This window comes from Lepidochelys kempii, chromosome 1, assembly GCF_965140265.1.
Source record: "Lepidochelys kempii isolate rLepKem1 chromosome 1, rLepKem1.hap2, whole genome shotgun sequence".
Lineage (NCBI taxonomy): Eukaryota > Metazoa > Chordata > Testudines > Cheloniidae > Lepidochelys > Lepidochelys kempii.
Window position 1 is genome coordinate 222,141,893 of NC_133256.1, and position 19,136 is coordinate 222,161,028.

At 42.9% G+C, this 19,136-nt stretch overlaps 1 protein-coding gene across 3 annotated transcripts in view; it reads right to left on the reverse strand.

The window, feature by feature from the left end:
* Positions 1-19,136, reverse strand: part of MRPS35 (mitochondrial ribosomal protein S35) — a 55,760-nt gene that overhangs the window by 19,718 nt on the left and 16,906 nt on the right. For 2 of the 3 annotated variants that reach the window (XM_073315402.1, XM_073315420.1), the window contains exons 6-7: positions 11,411-11,520; positions 2,580-2,669 (exon numbers count right to left, since the gene is read on the reverse strand). In XM_073315402.1, coding sequence (XP_073171503.1) covers positions 2,580-2,669; positions 11,411-11,520 — 200 coding nt within the window. The remainder of the gene's footprint in view (positions 1-2,579; positions 2,670-11,410; positions 11,521-19,136) is intronic. The other variant, XM_073315412.1, reaches the window with a different exon arrangement.

A 19,136-nucleotide genomic window follows, 5' to 3' on the forward strand; every position in this document is an offset into this window, starting at 1 on the left:
ATGTCAAGGAAATATTTCCTTCAGTGACTGATCTGCACCTGGCCATTGGGAGAACATTATGACAATAAACTAGAACCGATGGGGCACATATTCAGCAACCATTCAAGTCTCTGCACTCTTGGCCAGAGCCAGTCTTCAAGGAAATTCTGTTTTCAGCGAGCACAGGTAAGTGTAGACAGCATGAGACTCTGGTACTGAGAAAAGTATATTGTTCAGTTAGCAAATGAAGAAAAACTAATAAAACTTTAAAAACAACATTAGCTTCTAATGTAAGAAAACTTAGGTCAACCTAATACCAAAGTTAGAGAAAGATGCCCTAAGTGTAAGTAGCCAGAAAGGGAAAGATACTGCACAGACTATAGTGTGCACTTCTTTTGCCTCATGGCCAAGTGCTTTAGGTATGCAACAGGAACAAACAGGTTATGGATCTCAGAACCCAAGTAATGTATCTTGGGATCAGAGGTGCTGATCTGGAGGTCCAGAGGGAGACTGAATTACTTCCAGAAATAACATAAGGACAATAGGACAAGCTGTCACAATCCTTTAATTGATGAAGCTGGTGTTAAACACACTGTGCCTCCAACTCTCTCCCTCATTCACTCTAACTCCCGCAACGTATCTGTGGGCTTCTTTCCAGGCTGAAAGGTGGTGTGCTCATCATCGGTTTTTCCCTTCTCTACTGAGTTACAATAGGGTGCAGGAAGGAGAGTCATTCTGTCTTACGTGATCTCCTGGACTCAGGTAGGGCCAGTACAGCACCTCTTCTGCTCCAAGCTCTCAGGTAGTCCCACAGTCCAGCAAAGTATGCAGTGCAGCAGCCAGTGACTCTTTCCCACCTCCCTCCATAAGGCAGGAGGTGGTGTCAGCAGGGGACGTAGTACCCCTCCTACTCTGTTTTCCCAGTGTTGGACCCAACTTCACCTAGAAGTTACCACCAACCTCTATAAAAGTTTGAATGAAAAGGGAAATACAAGTCTTAATTCCCAAGCCTAAAAATGTAAACGTACTAATAAGTTTATACCACCAGTCTCTGGATCAGGAAAGATATTGCATGTGCAATGCTGAGAGAGATCCTAGAGAAAACTAAAATTTAATAAACTAGTAATAATGCTTGATTCAAGTACCCACTTACAGAAAGTGTACAAGTGTCATACCAGGACAGGGTTTAGAGAAGCTATTTCTCAATGTCTTAAAAGGACTGATTTTTTGGAAAAGCTCTTCTACAGCACACAAGAGGAGTAGCTACGCCAGATTTAGTCCTAAGTAAAACACAGGAGCTGAGTCAGTAAGTAATTATAGGTTTCAGAGTAACAGCCGTGTTAGTCTGTATTCGCAAAAAGAAAAGGAGTACTTGTGGCACCTTAGAGACTAACCAATTTATTTGAGCATGAGCTGCATCCGATGAAGTGAGCTGTAGCTCACGAAAGCTCATGCTCAAATAAATTGGTTAGTCTCTAAGGTGCCACAAGTACTCCTTTTCTTTTTAAGTAATTATAGTTGACCCACTAAATAACAGTGGGAGTAGATTTAAAATAAAATAAATGGCTACCTCAAAAGACCTTAATTTAAAAAAGTGAGGAAGTTAAAATCCTTTCACTAAGCAAGGGAATTACTTAAGCATTCCCTATAAAAATCACAGAAGATATGTATAGGTGGCATGCCCCCTTAACTCCCGTAAAAAAAGCAGGAAAGAAAAAAAAACCCAAATCACACTACGATTACATGGCAAAGGACAAGAGTATTTGAGTCAAACAGGCATCCTTCAAAAATTGAAATCCAGCTAAAGTGAAGCCAATAAAAAGGAACCAGCTATGGAAGGAAAAAATGTAAGATGGGCAAGAGGGAATTTTGGAAGAAAATAACTAAAGGAAAAAAAAGAGGCAAGAAGTTTTGCAAGTATTAGAAACAGGATGCCTACAAGAGAATCATGGGGATACCAGGGAGCAAGGGGGCTAACTGATGACAAAGAGATTGCAGAGAAACTAAAATTTCTTCATTACAAAGGATATTGTGGTCAACCTGTTCTTTTTAGGTAAGAAAGATAAGGCTTTGTCAGAGACTAAGTGTGGAGTACGTCTTCACAGTTAATGTAGGTGATTGGCAACTGGATCTGGGCACCTGCTAGCCTTGCCTGGGTGTAAGGATCCCCGCAGCAAAAGTCCTACTTGCGTTACTGTGTTTTCTGTTTCTGCACTGAACCATGTGTGTCTGAGGGCATATCCCACGATTCTGCATGCTAAGACAACCTAGGATTTTTTCCCTGTCAACTGCAAAAGAACGTGTCTGTTCTTTGGGCGAATTGTGGGACAAACACCGAGGACTATCAGCATGCGATTGACTGCCTGTATCCTCACTTCAGAATGGATAGGTGACGACCTGAGCTAAACTGGAGCATGGGCTCTAACCTTTACCCACAACTGATTAAGTTAGCCTGGGCTTAAAGTACCTGCAAATCAGGTCAGATGTTTTTAAACCAGGGCAGGATTTCTTCTGTGAGGATGGTTGTAGAACAAAATCTGTTCTTTTTGTGCATCTGGAGACGTGTCTGTTAATTGTTGCTGCTTTTAATTTCCACTAACCTTGTGGAGCAGACAGAATTAAGATTGAGGGTGTTGGTTTCCATGCCTTCTGCATTAACAAAACAGCTCATCAAGTTAAAGCAGCAAGACCTGTGCAAATTCATTAAAAGCCATGGGATTACACAGATGTAATTGACTCATCTGTCCCGCAGAAACTTATTATTGGCGATGCTCAACATAGGGACAACTCCTTTTGACTTACAGAACTAGAAACGTGGACAACCAAGGCATGAAAGACGTCAAGATCACAGCATGTTAGCAACGGTCACAAAGGTAAAGTATACAATCTACTGTTTAAACTAGCTTAAATTGGAGTTAAACACTTGCCAACCATTGTCCCTACTCCGCAACACTGAATCTAATTTCTCACTATTTAAAGAGTGAATATTTCTTCAAAGAACATAAACCATTTTTACATTATTACTTTCATAATAGCTGCAGAAGCCTTCAATTTCTCTATTTGTGCCCACCGCTTGCTTTTAGTTTAGTGTAATTAAAAAATATCCAGCCTCCAAATGGGAGCTGGGCCAAACCACCCTGTCACCAAATGCAGCCTGCCTCTACCACCACCTGAGCAGCTTTGAGAACATATAAAATCTTGCTTCACAGGATTTTAACTGGGAATTTTTGAGGTAACAGTTTGACTCTTAGTTATTTCTTAAAAATAAGATTGAGCACAAAGAGAACTGCACTGAAGGAAAAACTAAGCATCAGGAAAGCAACCTAAAATTTTTAAAAATAATATTAAACAAATGTAAGTCTTGTGATATACGAACGTAATAGATTTCTCTCCCACCTCTAGAACATAATCAGCACAAAGTATTGTTTTCCAGTACCTTCCTGCACTTGGAGGTTCTTTACAGCCCCCTGGTGGAAGATGTTTTCATAAAAACAAATAACCTTAATAGAAATGCTTCAATCAACTAATAAATTACAACCACTAAAACTTAAAGGACATAATAGTTACACAAAATAACCTAAAAAGCATGAGCCAAAGAACGTACTAACAACAGTACTGAGGATAAAATGGGAAATAAAATTAGGAATCAGTGTTGTCACCACATATGCATATTTGGATGACAACCCTCAAAATGTTTGGACAAAGTCTGGGATATATACATAAACCTGTAACTGAAGTAGTGTATCTAACTAGTGTTCCAAACGAAATACACAAAATGCAGGTGTCCATGATTAATTCTAAATTTATCATAATTTGCTTCATATTTCTGAACACAGCTAAGTTGTACTTTTACTTTCAATTAACTCGAGACTGACAAAGAACAGCTTTGAAATTCAGCTTAATTACAGCAGAAAGGCTCAAGAAATGTTAAAAGCTTTTTTATTCCTCAAGCAAAAGTAAATACTTGTGCTATGTACTTTGCTGAGGCCATGAAATTTGTCTGAAGCTCTTCTGAACACCACAAGCCATTTGGAAAGGATATTTAATGAATTTTGAACTTGCAACTGCCAGATTATTGGAAAAATAAATTACTTCTGCAGGTGAAATGAGATGTATCATTATTTACAATTCTGATGCAAATTTCCCAAAGGCTAGTGTCTAAAATTCATAACTGATAACCATGATTAGAGAGCTTAGTGTCAGCATCAAAGCTAGTAAGGTGTTGACACATTGAAAAGCTATGTATGTTATAACTGAATACTGAACAAGTTGCATCATTCTTAATCAGCGAAAAAGACTGTTACTTATCTGTACTGTAACTGCTCTTCAAGATGTGGGTGCAGACACGTATTCCATTCAGGTGTGCACACCGCCCAGTGCACCAAAGTCAGAAAACACTGCGTAGCAGTGCCCATACAGGTAGTGCTCATAACCACTGGCCTTTTAGGCCCTCCCCAAGCTATTTAAGGGCAACACAACTCTGACCTCTCAGTTCTTCTTCATACCAAACATCAATAATTGAGACTTTAATGGAGAGGGGATGTAGGGTTGGTTGTGAAATAAACATCTGCATCCACATCTTGAAGAATAATGCGACAGGACAGGTAAATAACCATCTTTTCTTCGAGTGCTTTGCAGACATGCATTCCACCCAGGTGACTCCAAAGCAGTATCAGGAGGAGATGGGGCTTGGAGTCTACTTTAAAGAGCAACTGCAAGAATGCCTTCCCAAAATTCAACTCTGATTTGGACATGATCGTGATACCATAATGTTTGGTAGAAGTAGGTATGGAAGACCAAGTAGCAATCTTGCAAACATGAATAAAGAAACATCACTGAGAAATGCAATCTTGGCCAAGCTGGTGTGATGAGACTCAAGATGATATGATCCAGCTTCATCTCAGGAATGACTGGGATTGGGGAAAAGCATGCATCAGGACTGATCCACTATTCAGATTAAATGAATTGCTCAGGGAACATGGACTGAGACCTACTCAAGACCCGCACTACTTGTTGTCCTTCATTGCAAACAGATGCAAAGATGGACCTTAGCACATCGTTTTTCAGAGACCACTCATGATCCTAGGAGAAATTCCTGCCAAGACAATCGGCCAAGTAATTCCGGACCCCTAGTAAATAAGCAACTGCAGGAGTGATGTTATCTTCGGTGCAGAGCTGCCCAAGCTTTGTCAAGAGGTGATGAAGTTGACTGGAGCGAGCTCCCTTTCGCTTCTTCACATAATAGGTTGTGGTGGTGGTGGGTACACGAACTGCTACTCAAAATACCTTGCAGGCATGGTAAATGACTCAAAGCACCAGGATGTTGATATGAAGAGATGCTTCCTGCTCCATCTTCAAACCTTGAACCCCCAATTCCCCCAGATGTGTCCCCCAACCTATTATGGAAGCACTGGTAATTATGATCCTGCCTGGGATAGAGGGGGCAAGCAAAGGCAACACCCTGGCATACACTGCTCTGAACTAATCACCACTGGAAGGAATCCAGACCTTCTGGAGGCACTCGAACTTCACAGTCCAATGCTTGACAATTTGGGTGATAGATCAACTTCAGCCATGCTTGAAAATGGCGAAGGTGCAATCCTGCATGCTGGTCCAAATAAGGGTTTGGCCATATGACCTAACAGCTTCAGAAACACTCAGGGTTGGAACAGAAGGGTGAGAAAAAAGATACAGACAGGTGACTAATTGCCTGGAATCACTCATTTGGCAAAAATGCCCTTGCGTTTGTAGAATCAAAGAGGGCCCCAATAAGCTTGATTTTCTGAGGTGGTATTAATCTTGTTCAAGATCAGACCCAGACTATTGAGAAAGGCATAATGTAAACCAGACATGTGAGCAGACTTGCCCCTCACTATGCAATTGTTCAAGTATGGGAAGACATGAATTCCTCTTTTTCTGAAGTATGTTGTCACTACTACCATGCATTGGTAAAAATGCAAGGAAGTGAGGACAGGCCAAAGGGTAGCACTGTGTAGTGATCATGTTGACCTGCCACAACAAATCTCAAACCTCTGGCGACTTGTGGAAAAAAGTGACCAGGTGGAAGTAAGTGTCCTGAAGATCCAGGCCAGCAAGCCAGTTGTGATTTAACACAGAAGAATAGCTGCTTAGAGTGACCATATGGAGTCTCCCATATTTGATGTATTTGTTGAGAGTGGAGATTGAGAATAGGTCTCATCCCTCCTTTGAATTTGGGGACCAGGAAATACCAGGAATAGAATTCCTTTCCCCAGTGCTGCAGAGGGACCTCTTCTATAGCTCCGAAGCACGCAGAGTGTGGACCTGCTGAAAGAGCAGTGGCTTGTGAGCGGGGTTCTGAAGCAGGAAGGGGTAGGGAAGAGAGATGCACAGAGACTGAATGGTGCTTAGGACCTATTTGTCTATTACTGTATCCCAAGCATGGATAAAGCAAGACAACCTGTCCCCAACCTGAGCAGATAGAGACATGGAAGTCACAACAGGAATGCTACCCTGGATCTGAAAGTCAAAATGGCTGCTCGCTCATTGAAGGATGACCAGCTAGCTAGCTAAAATTAGACCCAGAGGGCCTATTTCTCCTCCACAATCCATGTCCTCTTCTAGATAAATCCTGCCGCATAACAGGGAAGAACCACTGACAGAAAAATAGCTGTGAGTGATATTGATGCTGTTACTGCTGACCTCTATAATGCCGCCTCCTTGTGGCTGGAGTATTGTCAAGGACTCACAGGCCCTGTGCTCTCTCAGCTCCATACGGTCCCTCAGAGTAACCCTCTTCAGTGTGACAGCTTTCGATGAAGGTTGCTCCCTTTCTCTCTAGGGCTATGCCCTCTGGCCCTGCCACCTCCTGGAACTGTACCTCTGAGCCATCTGCACGCCTGTCTCTCGCCATGGGCTCCCTCAGGGAGTTCACTCGCCACACCCAGAAGCAGCAATGGAACCCTGATCTCTAGGCTGTAGTGACTCTCAGCCAGCTTAAAACACGAAGGTTTATTGAATGTCTGAACCCAGCACAGGAAGTTCTCAAGGCCCTCGGGTCCACCTTCTATCTGCGTCTGCCCCAGTCCCGATGGGCTCAGGCTGCTCCCTCAGTCCCCAGTCCAGCTGCCCCCTCCTTCCAGCCCATCATTGTATATCACCTTCCCCAATAGCCTCTCCTCCGTCCTTTGGCTTCGGTCCCAGGTAAAGAGGCCACCTGGGCCCTCTCTCGTCTTTTGTTCCCCCACTGGTCAGAACTGGTTGACTTCCAAGATGGGGTGGGCCTTCCGGTCACCAATTGCTAGGGTACCCAATTTCCAATACCTGGGGCTTTGACTGCTAAGCGAGGTCACACCGCCTCTGTAACAAACACACACCCTCTCCCACCACCTCGTTAAACATGCAGCACACAGGGAAATTGAGACACACACAGTATTCATGCATACCATTAAGAAAATTCCTTACTTCATCACAGGTAGAAACCCCCAACAAACAAATTAGCCCAAAAGTCCCTAAAAGAATGTAAAGTCTCATCAGTTTTCTACTGAAACAAAAGCCAATCATCAAAAGCTAAGTCTACTGTGCTCTGCTGAACATCAGGAGATCTTCTGGAATTTGCAACCATGAGGCTCTTCTCAGTCAGAGCTGATCCCATAGCTCTGGAAGAAGCATATGACACATCCAGGGCTGATTGCAGCAAAGCTTTGCCCACCAGATGACCTTCTGCAATGAAAGCCGTAAACTCTTAAGTGGGCACTTCTGGCAACTTATCTGTGAGTTTGAACATAGCGACACAACCGATGAAATCATATTTAGATAACACCTGCTGATTTGCAATGTGCAGTTGTAATCATGAAGATGTGTACATTTTTCTCCCCATCAAGTCCATCTTCTTAGATTCTTTGTCCCTGGTGGTGGACTTACATCCCCTCTGTCACGCTCTGTCGTTAATGCTGTTAGAATGAGAGACTGAACTGGATGGGAACAGAAGCACTAGAAGCCCTGCAAAGGAACACAATACTGTTTCCAGAGAGCTTTGCTGTAGGTGGTAATGAAGCTGGGATATTCCACAAGGACTTGGCCGGCTCCAAGGGAGCTTCATTTATCAGGAAAGCTCCCTGACCTGGAGCTAACATCTGGAGAATATCCAGCAAGGGTATGTGAATTCTCTTGCACAAACTCAGCTTGAATGCCCAAGATGGAAGCCATGTGCCTCAGGAGGCCCTAGTATAACTTAAAATCCTCAGGCACCAGGGAAGAACAGACCAGTATCGCAGGGTCATCAGGCGAGCAGGAAGTAGAAGGGGGTGGGGTCACTGGAGACTCCTGCATGAGAGCATCAGGCTGAACCAACTCAGGAGGAACGACCTCAGATTGTGCCTGTAATAGAGATGGTTCAGAAAGAGAAATTTTAGCCAGAATCGGCAACCTTCCCCTGGATTACTTTGAAGAACAGGATCTTGTACACCAAGGAACATCCCATGAATTCCAAGTGGGCCACTGGGAATAAGGGTCAGGGTGGCTAGTATGTACTAGGCCAGAGGCTCCATCCCTACTGCAGGAATGGTGCTGATCTCAATACTGATGGTGATCAAGGAAGATCTTGAGAACTTCCTAGAGTGGTGCTTTGAAGGAAAGGATGAAGAGGAAGACATCCCTAAACTCAAACTGAACAAGCCCTGGAAGTTGGCCGGGTGGTAGTGGAGGAGCGCCTCCGATAAGGCAAGCAAATGACCAGCCTCGTCCGAAAACCAATACAGGGATGGCATCAGTACCGATGATGAATGAGCACCGAAAGAGGCATCACGCTTCCACTATGCACTGGAGCTAACGGTAGTCCCAGAGGCCAGTACCGATCCCAAGATGAGGTCTGCAGCAATGACATCGATGCCGAAGAGACCTCCCACAGCAACAAAAAGGATGTTGAGCGCAACTCTAAACTCAGTGTTCGGCAGTGTGGTACATGATGCTGATGAACAAGATAACTCTGCAAACAGATGGTGCCAAGAGGACAGCAGAAGCAGCAGCTGCCATGGCAGCTGAATGCTCCTGAATTATTGGGGAATCAGAAACAGAGAGGGAGAGTACATCTCATGCTGACTGCAAGGCCAATGGCACACAGATAGCTGGTGCTGAATTCAACTGTATGGTGTCCAACTGATCTTGGCACAGTACTAGCAAGCAGTTAGGCAACCCAGCTCCATCCGACATATGGGAGGAATCATAGTGCTGGTCATTCCCCCTCTTGGAAGATAAAGAAAAATCTCTGACCTCTGGAATGGGACCTCTTTCTCAGAGGACGAAGGGAAGCATCTCATGTTGGCTCCAAAGAAGAGCATGGAGCTGGATGATCTGTGGATATCCCCAATGCCAAAGTGGGCCTCATGGACTGCTCCACCTGCATTTCCTTTTGAAACTCTTTGCAGATGGAGCACCTTTCTATAACATGCTCTTCTCCCAGGCACAACCAACAACACACGTGAGGGGTCGCTATTGGGGATATCCACCTCACATGACAGAATGTTTAAACCCCAATAAGGGCATTACCCAGGGTAACGATCTATCCTAAATAACTACTACAAACTAAACCTAGGGGTCTTGCTAAACACTACTGACCAACTATCTACAATAAAATACCAGAAAGCCTGAGCTGAAGTGGTCAGGGCGGCGCAGCCATTGAATAGTCTAGGAAGGGGAGAGGACCTTAAATAGGCTAAGGGGTGAGAAGACATGAGTACCACTCCTGCTAAGCAAAGTTCTCTGGCTTTGGTGCAAGGGGCGTGTGCACACCTGAGTGGAATACATGTCTACAATCACTCAAAGAACTGCTGCTTGAACTCAAAGGCAAAATTCCTACCAAGACGAGTCTTTACTTTGCCTTTTCAATTTCACTCAAACACAACCCTTTACCATTAATCAAGTTGTCTAACTGTAGAAAGTAGGCGAGATTGCTCTCAACAGAACCACTTTCAGCATCCATCTAAATAGATAAGGATCATGATGGAACCAACAGTCACAAAAAGGAGCGGGGGTGGGGGGAAAAGAGCCCCAAGACGTTTTGCTCATACTCATTCCACAGAGGAAGAGCCCTTATATGAACTGAGTGTAACTTGCCTTTGTACATTTCTTGCTCAAGGTACCTCACAGCACTTTACAAACAGCAGTGTACCTTAGGCCAATGTAGAAGGCCTTGTAGATGGAGCAATAGATTTCCTTCAAAATTTTGGACATTAGAATCTGTTTTATTGAGAGGTTAAAAATTAACATTACCAAAGATATCAAGGTTATAGTCTTATTCTTTCAAAGTGCAGTTTGAGATTGTTAATTTCCATTACAGAAGCCATTGCAGATCGGCAGAAGGGACCTTACGTTAACATTTTGCTACTAATCTCAAATAACCTATGAAGTCAGTAAAGAAGTTTACAAAATTGTATTAAATAAATGCCAGTTGTAACAGATAGTCTGTTGTGAACAACTTGGAATGCAAAGGCCTGTGACCAAAAAGTTGCACCTTATGTTTATTTTAACCTCAGTTATGTAGTTTTCCACTGAAAGATATACACTAACTTAATATACATAAGATATACACTAACTTAATATACATAAGATATACACTAACTTAATATACATACACACACACACACTCTTAATTTCTTTACTTATCTTTTTTTTTTTTTTTTTTAAAAAGGTTACATGATGAAGTGGACTGAACATGGGACTGGAAGCCAGAACTCCGAAGCTCTGAACTTGGCTCTAGTAACTTGCTATGAAACCCTGAGCAACACTCAGTGCCTTAATTTCCCCAGCTGTAAAATGAGGATAATACTGCTGATGTGCATAAGTGTTCTGAAGATTACCTAGTTAGTGCTTTTATATTGATAGTGCTTTACAAACACTAACATGTATACAATCAACAGATTTTACCCCACTACTGAATTAAATTCTGCATCTGTAGGATATTTTGGTTTATAAACAACTTCATATTTGGATTATCCTCTTAAATGCCGCAGCGAGAGACAGAAAACAGGCTCCTCCAAGGCAACCTGCTGAAATGTAACTGCAAATAACTGCAATGATTAGTGACCTAGAAATAGATGAGAGTTTTGAAGAAATGTTTGGATTGGAACAAAGCCCTTTTAGTTTTCTGCTTGATGCTCTTTCTAATGTTGGTAAAATTCATATAATCCAATTGTCACACATTTTTAAACGATTTTAAAATAATGATTTACAAATATGCATTTCTTCAGCACCTGGTGATACTTTAGATACTTATAAGATTTGCCTTTACAAACATATAGTTGCGAACTGAATACTTGTAATTGTATTTAATCAGTTGATTTTAGTTCAGAAAGGGACATGGGTTTAGTAAGACAAATTAATATACTAATGCAACAGGCCCTCACTACTTTTCAATAGGGCCAATACTACAGACATTTTTCTTGTGTTACCATACCTGTCTGTTGTAATGGTAAGCATATCGGTGTCCTTGCAGTACCGCTCTCCTACAAGTTTAATGAGCTTCTTCTTTGCATGGTCATCCAAGTTCAATTTGGAAAGCTTAACCTTGAAGTACAAGAGAAAACATCTTTAGTTCTTTTGCAGACCCAATCCACACAAGGTTTTTAGAATTAGCTAGACAGTATCTTTTACTGAGGAATTAAAAGTCATGAACTGAGATATGTGCATTCATAGAGTTGTCTTCAAAAGCATTACTTGTCAAAAATACTTAAAATATAGACAAGGAACCATTTGAGAACAAAGTTTTGGGGTGAATTTGTCTGTCTCTCCTTTTATCCAGATGCAGAGAAAATAAACAAACAGGTATCTTTTGCAGATCACTAGGACTACTACTCAGATATTTCAAAGATGCTTGTCTTAAGTGTCTAAAAAACAGGACGACACTAAAACGGAGGTACTCCAAAATACCACAACACTTACTGGGGGATTTTTATTACCCAACTGACAAATACAAGCATGCATCAAAAATATTCATAGCTATTATGGCTAGAAGAGATCGTACTGACCATATAGGCTGCGTAACACAGTCCACAGAGTTCCCCCCCCATAGTTCCTGCATCAAGCCTATAGCCCTTAGATGCAGAGAAAATAACTTTACAACGTATAAGCAAAAGAATCCAGCTAAGAGGAAATCAACCCGAATCTACGTGTTATGTACAGAATCTAAGTAAGAATGATAAACTGGTACTAGTAGCTATGACAGAGGTGGGCAAACTCTGGCCCACGGGACTGTCCTGCCCAGCCCCTGGCCGGGGAGGCTAGCCCCTGGACCCTCCCCCACTGTCCCTCCTCCCCCGCAGCCTCAGCGTGCCATGCCGCCAGTACTCTGGCCCTCCGTTCCTGCTGTGCAGTGCAGGCAGCGTGGCTGGCTCCAGCCAGGCGGCAGGGCTGCGAGCTCCTGCTGCTCAGAGCAGCATGGTAAGGGGGTGGGAAGGTTGGATGGGGAGGAGGGGCACTGAGGGGATGGGGAACAGGGGCTGTTGGATAGGCGTGAGAGTCCCGGGGGGCGCTCTGGATAGGGGTTGGGGCAGTGAAGGGACAGGGAGCGGGGAGGTTGGATGGGAGTGGAGTCCCAGGGAGCGGTTAGGGGGGCAGAGGGAGGTGGGAGAGGTTGGATGGGGTGGAGGTTCGGGGTGTGTGTGTCAGGGGATGGGGAAAAGGGGGCACTTAGGGGTGGGGGTCCCGGGAGGGGGCAGCCGGGGGACAAGGAGTGGGGGGGGGGTTGGATGGGTCAGGGGTTCTGAGGGAGGCAGTCAGGGGGCAGGAAATGGAAGGAGGCAGATAGGGGGCAGGAAATGGAAGGAGGCAGATAGGGTGCAGGCCAGGCTGTTTGGGGAGGCATAGCTTCCTTACCCGGCCCTCCATACAGTTTGGAAACCACGATGTGGCCCTCGGGCCAAGTGTCCATGGCTATGACACACTTGAATTCACTTTAGCAAATAATGGGTTCACGGAATGCACCTGTACAAGGATATTAGATTTCACGACGGCAAATTTTTGTTGAGGAGCAATGGGAGGACATATTAGAATCCACCAGTGTGAAAGGCAGTTGAGAAATTCTAAAAGGCATTACTGCTAACCATCAATAGACTAATTCCTCTGAAAAGGAAGACTGCAAGGAACAAGCAGTAGCCACTGTAGCTCTTTGAGGGACTGCTCAAAGATGAGAATTTGGGCTTGTCCATGAGGTGACTGTGTGCAGCAAGCTGGAGTATAAATCTATAGTCGCTCTAGTCTGCTGTGCATTAATTGGCCATGTGGACCCTGCTTCTGTGCACTAAGAGTACCAGTATGTGCTCTGACAATCAAAGAAGATGCAGTGCTGGTGTAGTCATATTGGTCCCAGGATATTAGAGAGAGACAAGGGAGATGAGGTAATATCTTTTATTGGACCGACTTCTGTTTGTGAGAGACAGAAGCTTTCAAGCTTACACAGAGCTCTTCTTCAGGTCTGGGAAACTTACAAAGACTATAGCTACACTACAAATTACTTCTGTATAACTTACGTCGCTCGGAGGTGTGAATAATCCACACCCCAAAGCAATAAAGTTATACCAACTTAAGCGCTGGTGGGGACAGCACTATGTCGGTGGGAGAGCTTCTCCCGCCAACATAGCTACCACCTCTTGCAGAGGCAGGAGTTATGAAGCCGAGAGGAAAGCCCTCTTGTATCGGCTTAAAGCATCTTCACCAGAAGCGCTACAATGGCACAGCAGCATCGGTGCAGCTGTACCACTGTAATTGTAGACATAGCCTCAGTGTCACAGATAAATACAAGATGGAACAGATTGTTTAGTATCAGTAGTTGACACATTTTCAAGGGACCATTCAAGGCGAAGTGGCCTGTTAACACCCCCACCAGTCAAAGGAAGGTAGGGGTTTGTCAACAAATGGCAGACAAAACCCCCAGACTGAGGGCTTGTACACACTCACGCTTACTGTGGTATAACTCAAGTTGCTCCGGGGTGTGAAAAAGCCATCCCCCTGAGCAACATAAATTACACCGACCTAAACGCCAGTGTGGACAGTGCTATGTCGGCAGGAGAAGCTCTCCCACCGCTTGGGGAGGTGGAGTAATTATGCCGACAGGAGAGCTCTCTCCCGTCAGCATAGAGCGCTGCACTACAGCTGCGTCGCTGTAGCAATTCTAGTGTAGACTAGCCCTGAGCCAATGGTAGCGAAAAGGGCTAAAATAATTAGGAAGCTTTAACAAACTTCAGGAAAAATGTATTAGATTAATAATGAGTAAGATTAAATTAATGACCCAAAAATGGCTGAGGCACAGAACTTGGAATATATGTCTTTAACCAACAAGAGGGAAAAAAATTGGGAAGTAGCACTAAAAATGTCACAGCACTAACTTCACATAACATTTTACAAATAAATATACAAAAGCTATGTTCCCTGTTCTGAAGGTCTTATGATTTAAGACAATATGACAATGCTATTGAGGAAGATTATTTTCCTCTAGGTCCAGACTATGTAAGAACGATTTATAGAATTTAGCAATGTGTAGAGGAGACGGGCTTACAGAGAGAATGGATGTCTGCTAGCATGTGACAGCACAATCAAAATGTTTGACAAATGACCTAAATGTGGATTACCTGTATTTTGCTGCATGTCACACCACAATTTACAGATTTTATTTTAAACTGTAAGTTCTGTTTTAAACAAGGTTCTGTCTACTAATTATATTAACCAGTTTCTTGAAAGAAAACAAAAAACACATTGTAACTTGCAACTGTAAATTCCCTCCACATGAATTTAAAACCTGGACCTTCACATCACATAGAGGTCAGCATCTGTTAAAGGTTTGTAGTGGGGCCTAGCCACTAGATGGGGACTCATCACACACAGTCTGTGGGTTACACAACTACTTAGTAGGCAAGCAGTAGAATTTTGGAGATCAGAAATATTGAGTTCTCAACCTTGCTTTAGGAGAGGAGTGTGGTGCATTGACTGGAGATAGGATAACCAAAGCACATATCTAGCACATTCAGTCCGAAAGGCAATTTGAGTGGAAGAGAGCTCTAATCTCCGTACTGCCTGCAATTTCCTTATGAACTCTCTGTACAGTTATTTGTAAGAAGGGGATCTTGACTACCTTTTAGTATCAGGATATGAGGTTTTCATAATAAGGGCTGTGTAAGTGTATGGAAATATAAAAAGCAGTCAGCAGATGTAAGATGTGAATTCTGTCTGTTGCTTACAGTTCAGTCCACATTACCCTATATAGGTACAGGCCAGAGGGGGTGGGGGGGGAGAAGAGAGAGGGGATGAGAATTTCCTCCTATTGAACAGGCAGCCTGATTTCACCCTAAACTCAGAATGTCGCACAAGATCCAGTACACTTGAGAGGTCTGGCTCCATGCAAGACACACAACAGTGTGTGCAAGAGTGGGTCTCGTATAACCAGCACCATTTAAAATGGAACCTCTTCCGGGGAAATGCCATACCATCACAGAGCACATTAGAAAAAGGTAATGAGTAAATACCTTTGCTCTCATAAGATTTTCTGCTGGATCCTTAGGGTCTACAAAGAGCACACTGAATGAGATCTTAGAAGACAAAGTTCTAAGTAGTTTAACTTTCATTAAAGCTTCAACAACAAAAACCCTTCTATAAGCCACTATTTAAAACAGCTGAGAGAGGACATTTCTACTACCAGTTTTAAGACGTATTTTTGAATAACCGTATTCAATTAGGTATTTTGTGGCTAAAATTTTGAGAAACATTCTTTGTCAAAGACTTCTTTTAAGAATGGGTCAGTGCTGCAGAAAGCTATATGAACAGATTATGCTATGAGCTCTGCAGGGTTTCAGCGACTGTGGGGCAAACCCACAACATGTTAGCATACATAGGCACTGGAAAATCATGACTATCTAAGCTTGCTTTAACAGAACCTCCTGGTATATTGTGAAAACCATCAACCCAGATCTCAGGCATTAGCTCTTATTTACCAACAACGCAAAACACTTCCATTGCAACATAGCAGTACTTTTCATACTACATTAGTTGTGCGGTATCTTTATCTGTTATACTCGCATGTGCATAGTGTAATTATCCCAAACTCATGACAACACACACCTTTATCGCATTCTCATATTACTGTGTTTCATGAGCAACATTTAATGGTCTGCTCAGTTTATGTTACAGGAATTTAAAAAGATTTCATTTTTATTTCTGTGCATTCAGGGCTGCATTACTGTGACAGACATTTATGCAGTTAGCTAGTTCAAGCAGGATAATAATTTCACTGTTTACAACTATCAACTAGAATGCTCCACACTGTTTTATGATAGTTAATGTTTATAACCCATAGTATCATTAACAGTCAATGATGTAAAATGACAGCGGATTATATTTTCAGTCCTATAACACCAGGTTTGGCTAACAGCAGATGAGATTCCTATTTGAGATTAGACCCAAGCAAGTGCATTGGAGGGGGAGGGAATGAAAAAATTGGGGGGACAAATTAAGATCTTAAAGAGCCTCTACACAATTATTTTCCTCAAAAGCAACACAATTTCTACACTTTTGTTTTATAAAACAAATCTAAATTTGCACATCAGCAACAGAGGTTTCCTTTTTCCACAGCACAATGGAGACGGTTGCAGCAAATACCTGCAAACTCACTGATAGAATCTCAGTCACTGTTTGACCTAATGCCATCTGCTTTCCACCTTAAAATCTCCTCCCCGCACCCCCCCCACCCCAAAACACACACACACACACACCAGGCAGATTATGTTGTCACAGGATTAATCAGAGAACACTAAAGACAGAATTCATTAATGGGGTCTGGGGTATGATCATAAGTGCCTCGAAGGCCATATGGCTAGCTGTTTCATTTGTACTCCCTTTTTTTGGTTGAATACTAATAACGAATATCCACATGCTGCTCTATAAACACTATATCACATGTTAATATCAGAAGACACACATTTCAGCTAGATAGGACAGTGTGTGTTTCAGGGGGAGTCACATGCGTGTGTAGGTACGTGAACACATACACCTACCTCTAAATCATTCAGAATATTCCTGTTAGCTAAAAAAACAACCTGTATTAGGACGTGGCTACTGAATATATGTAGCACCAGACCACTGACTTGTGATAACAGATGGTTACATTTTCTTTTTCCTCTGAAGCTTATTTTTCTTCTGAGCAATGCTCCAGTAACAAAAGTTACTGGTAAAGAAAATTTTAGAAAATTGTTGGTTACTGACCAGTCAAATTCAGTTCCAATTCACAAATGTAGCAACTTGTATCTAATGGGCAGGTGAGGGAGGGAAAAACAAAAAACTCCCCAACGAACTGGATAGCTCAGGGAACTAGATAGCTCAGAGGTAACATTATTCAAAGTTAGCATATTCTGATGGCTCTTCTAAAGAATTAGCCAAGTTGATGGTCTTCTGAAGCTTTTAACGGGACCTGTCCTTATCATACAAAAGCCACTATGACAGAGCCCACTGTCAGGGGGCCCAGACAGAGAGCTAATAAGGCGATATCAGCCACAAAGGCGATTCTTAAGATCAGGCTGAAAAATGACAATACAGTGCTTTTCAATAGCACTAAGTTCATTACACAAAAATAGAGAGAGTTCATCAAAAGCCATTTTCTGCATTATACTGCACAACCCCAGAACCTCTATGCTTTATAACAGATGGTCACTGACAGCAATCTACCAGATCTACATCATTATTAAGTATTTGGATTCCGATGTCAACAAGAAATAATCACCGGAAAGAACTGGGATTTAAGGACATTTACATTTCCGAAAATCTGAAGTGTAGCAAAATGCCTAATAAACCTATTCTAAAAAAAAACCCAGAAAAAACCCAACTGATTTTTAAAATTTTGGACTAGAGTGTTTCAATTTCACAACTACCTTGTTTAAAATGTAAGACTAAAAACAATCACACGCACCCCACCCCCCCACAAAGATACAAACACGAACACTGAGAATAAGATTTTAAGAATAAAATCAGGGTACTAAATAATGCACAGTTTTCTCAGGCTCTGAAGTTTCACATTGCCAGCTAACCACTGGTCAACTAAAAGAAGAGAGAAAAAAAGAGAAGGACCCCCCCCCCCACACACACAGTTTTGACAGACTTATGGAGAAGCCTGGATCCACAGCAGGAACAGTGAGCATCTAACTATTCCTACAGGAATGACAGCTACTACCACACACCTGCCTGTCCCAAAGAAGTGTTGTTTTTTGTTTGTTTATTTTTTTAATACCATTCTTTTACTGATACAAAAGCAATGAGAGCCCCCCACACATACACAGGCAGGCTGGGGGGCAGGTCTGTAGCTGACCCTTGGTCTTGCACAGGGTGCACCGGGAATGTTTGCTGGGCTGTAGGTGTGGGTTGGGTGGGGTCACAGTTTCTTGATACCAGGCACCCACCATGTGGGCTAGACAAATGCATGAAGATAAGACAGTCCCCAGCCTTCTTCCCGCCACTGTCAAGAAGACTGTTCCTCACAGTTGTAAAGGGAGACTGCTTCTGCTGAAGCCCCATTTCTACAAGCAGCAGAGGCTAGCATTGCCACATCACTACTGGCAAATGGGGTTATTAGAAGTGCAGTGTTACATCGGCCTAATTTACAACCTGCATTCATTTATATTTCCTATGAAACCACTACAGTTTTAAGCTGCACATGGGCATCTGGATCTCCTGAACTGCGGTGAGCAATTTTCACATGGCGATTAGCTTCTAACCTGAAATATTGAAACCTGAAATAACCTGCTGTCTTTATGCTCCTGCATTGATTGTTACAGACCTGATTCAAAGCCCATTAAAGTCTATTGAACTACTTTGACACTCAAACTCCTACAACAGATAGCTGCAGTGGAACGGGAGGCAGCAAACAGAGCTGTAAACAGGGGAGTTCGAGTAGGAGTTTGCAATGGAAGTTTAGGGGGGGAAGACTAGGAGAACCAGGCGGAGGAACAGACAGGCTAGTGAAGGGAGTGTGTGGTGTTCTGGCATTGTTGTGGTGCTCGTTGGGGATTTGTTTTGGTTTGGTTTGTGTTTCCTGGACTAACAGGACTTAGGTGAGAAGGCGATGACAGATACAGAGGCAGCAGTGGTAGTGACCCAAGCAGTGGAAGACACAATGAAGATGACAGGATGTAGAAGCTGCGGCATGT